This window comes from Alligator sinensis, unplaced genomic scaffold (genome assembly GCF_000455745.1).
Source record: "Alligator sinensis unplaced genomic scaffold, ASM45574v1 scaffold87_1, whole genome shotgun sequence".
Classification (NCBI taxonomy): Eukaryota; Metazoa; Chordata; order Crocodylia; family Alligatoridae; genus Alligator; species Alligator sinensis.
Window position 1 is genome coordinate 1,170,961 of NW_005841929.1, and position 1,323 is coordinate 1,172,283.

Sequence of the window (1,323 nt, forward strand, 5' to 3'; positions counted from 1 at the left end):
TCTCCTCACCTGAGCAGCGTGGCTCCCAGGCCCTTGTACAGGCCTGCTAGTCCCTGGATCTGCAGCAGCTCCTTGGCGATCACAGTGGCAGAGGGGCGCCTGAATGCTGAGGTACGGTCAGTGGTGGAGGCACTGACTGGTGGTAGGTGGGAGGAGGCTGTCATTGGCCCATCTGCTCCCAAAACCTTTTGCTGGTGAACAGCTAAAAAGCAAAGGGAAAGAATTAGACTGGCCCCTGAACTGGGAGGGGCGAGACCCCTTGTATTTTGTGGAGCTCCCCCAACCCCAACAATCTGTGCCTGGCTTCCCTGGGACCCGCTACTACACTGGTAACCTCTTCACTGGCAACCAGATCAATAGCAGTCACTGCCCTGTTGGACCAGACCATACGTTAGATCTTGAACATTCGCATGCAGCACAGAGCTGAAAGTTCAAAGTATGGCTTGTCATTCTCCCTATGAAATTTCTTCTGTTTTTCTATTCAAATTGTATTTTCAAATCAATTTTATCATTGCTGAAAGAGTCTGGGGGTGCAGGAACTGTAAGTTATCCTCAGGGCCAGTGTCCAGGTCATTCCCTCTGGTAGAAACGCTGGGACAGGAGTCCCTGGGGGCTCCCCTGAAGCAAGACCTGAGATGATGGAACTGCAGAAGTCTCCTCTGAGGCACCATGAGAGTTGTATTCTAAAGGCTGCTGCAACACCAAGGAGATCTCAAGAAACAGGCAGCGAAAGGAACCAGTGCATAAAGCAAAGCAAGAACCCAAGTAAGATCCATTCCCACTGCTCCAGCCCAAAAGAGGGCCTCACCCAGTCGTCCAGCATCCTGGAGCTGGATTTTCAGCATCTCCATTGGGGAGGTGACCACCATTTGGCAGGTCCCAGCTCCACAGCCAGCCAGCATCTCCCTGGGCAGTGTTAGGTCCTTTCTGCAGGGAACAGTAAAGATACAAAAGGAGTGCATGGCAGACATGCACAGATTGAAGCAATTAATGGGGAGTACACAACCTTCTCATGTTACTCCTTGTTACTCTCAGACCATCTCTGCATGGATGGTTTCTTACAGGTTCACACTGACATAGCCTGATTTACAAGACATAGGTTAGACAGAGTAGTTCACACATCCACTCAAAGAACAGCAGGACAGACATCTACAAAATTTTCTAAACATGCTCCCAGCACAAAGAATACATTCACACACCCATTCATCCACAAAGACATCAATCATTCTAACACTTGTCTACAAAGGCCTTAGCTGTAAGGAGATACATATACAATCTCCACCCTGACCCCCCCCCCCCCAAACCCCAAAACCCAACAAAACT

The 1,323-nt window shown here is 49.7% G+C and overlaps 1 protein-coding gene across 2 annotated transcripts in view; it reads right to left on the minus strand.

Moving 5' to 3' along the window:
* SLC25A18 (solute carrier family 25 member 18) overlaps positions 1-1,323 on the minus strand; it is an 18,480-nt gene that overhangs the window by 6,370 nt on the left and 10,787 nt on the right. For both annotated transcript variants that reach the window (XM_025198800.1, XM_006019459.3), the window contains 2 exons: positions 809-927; positions 10-202 (listed from right to left, as the gene is read on the minus strand). In XM_025198800.1, coding sequence (XP_025054585.1) covers positions 10-202; positions 809-927 — 312 coding nt within the window. The remainder of the gene's footprint in view (positions 1-9; positions 203-808; positions 928-1,323) is intronic.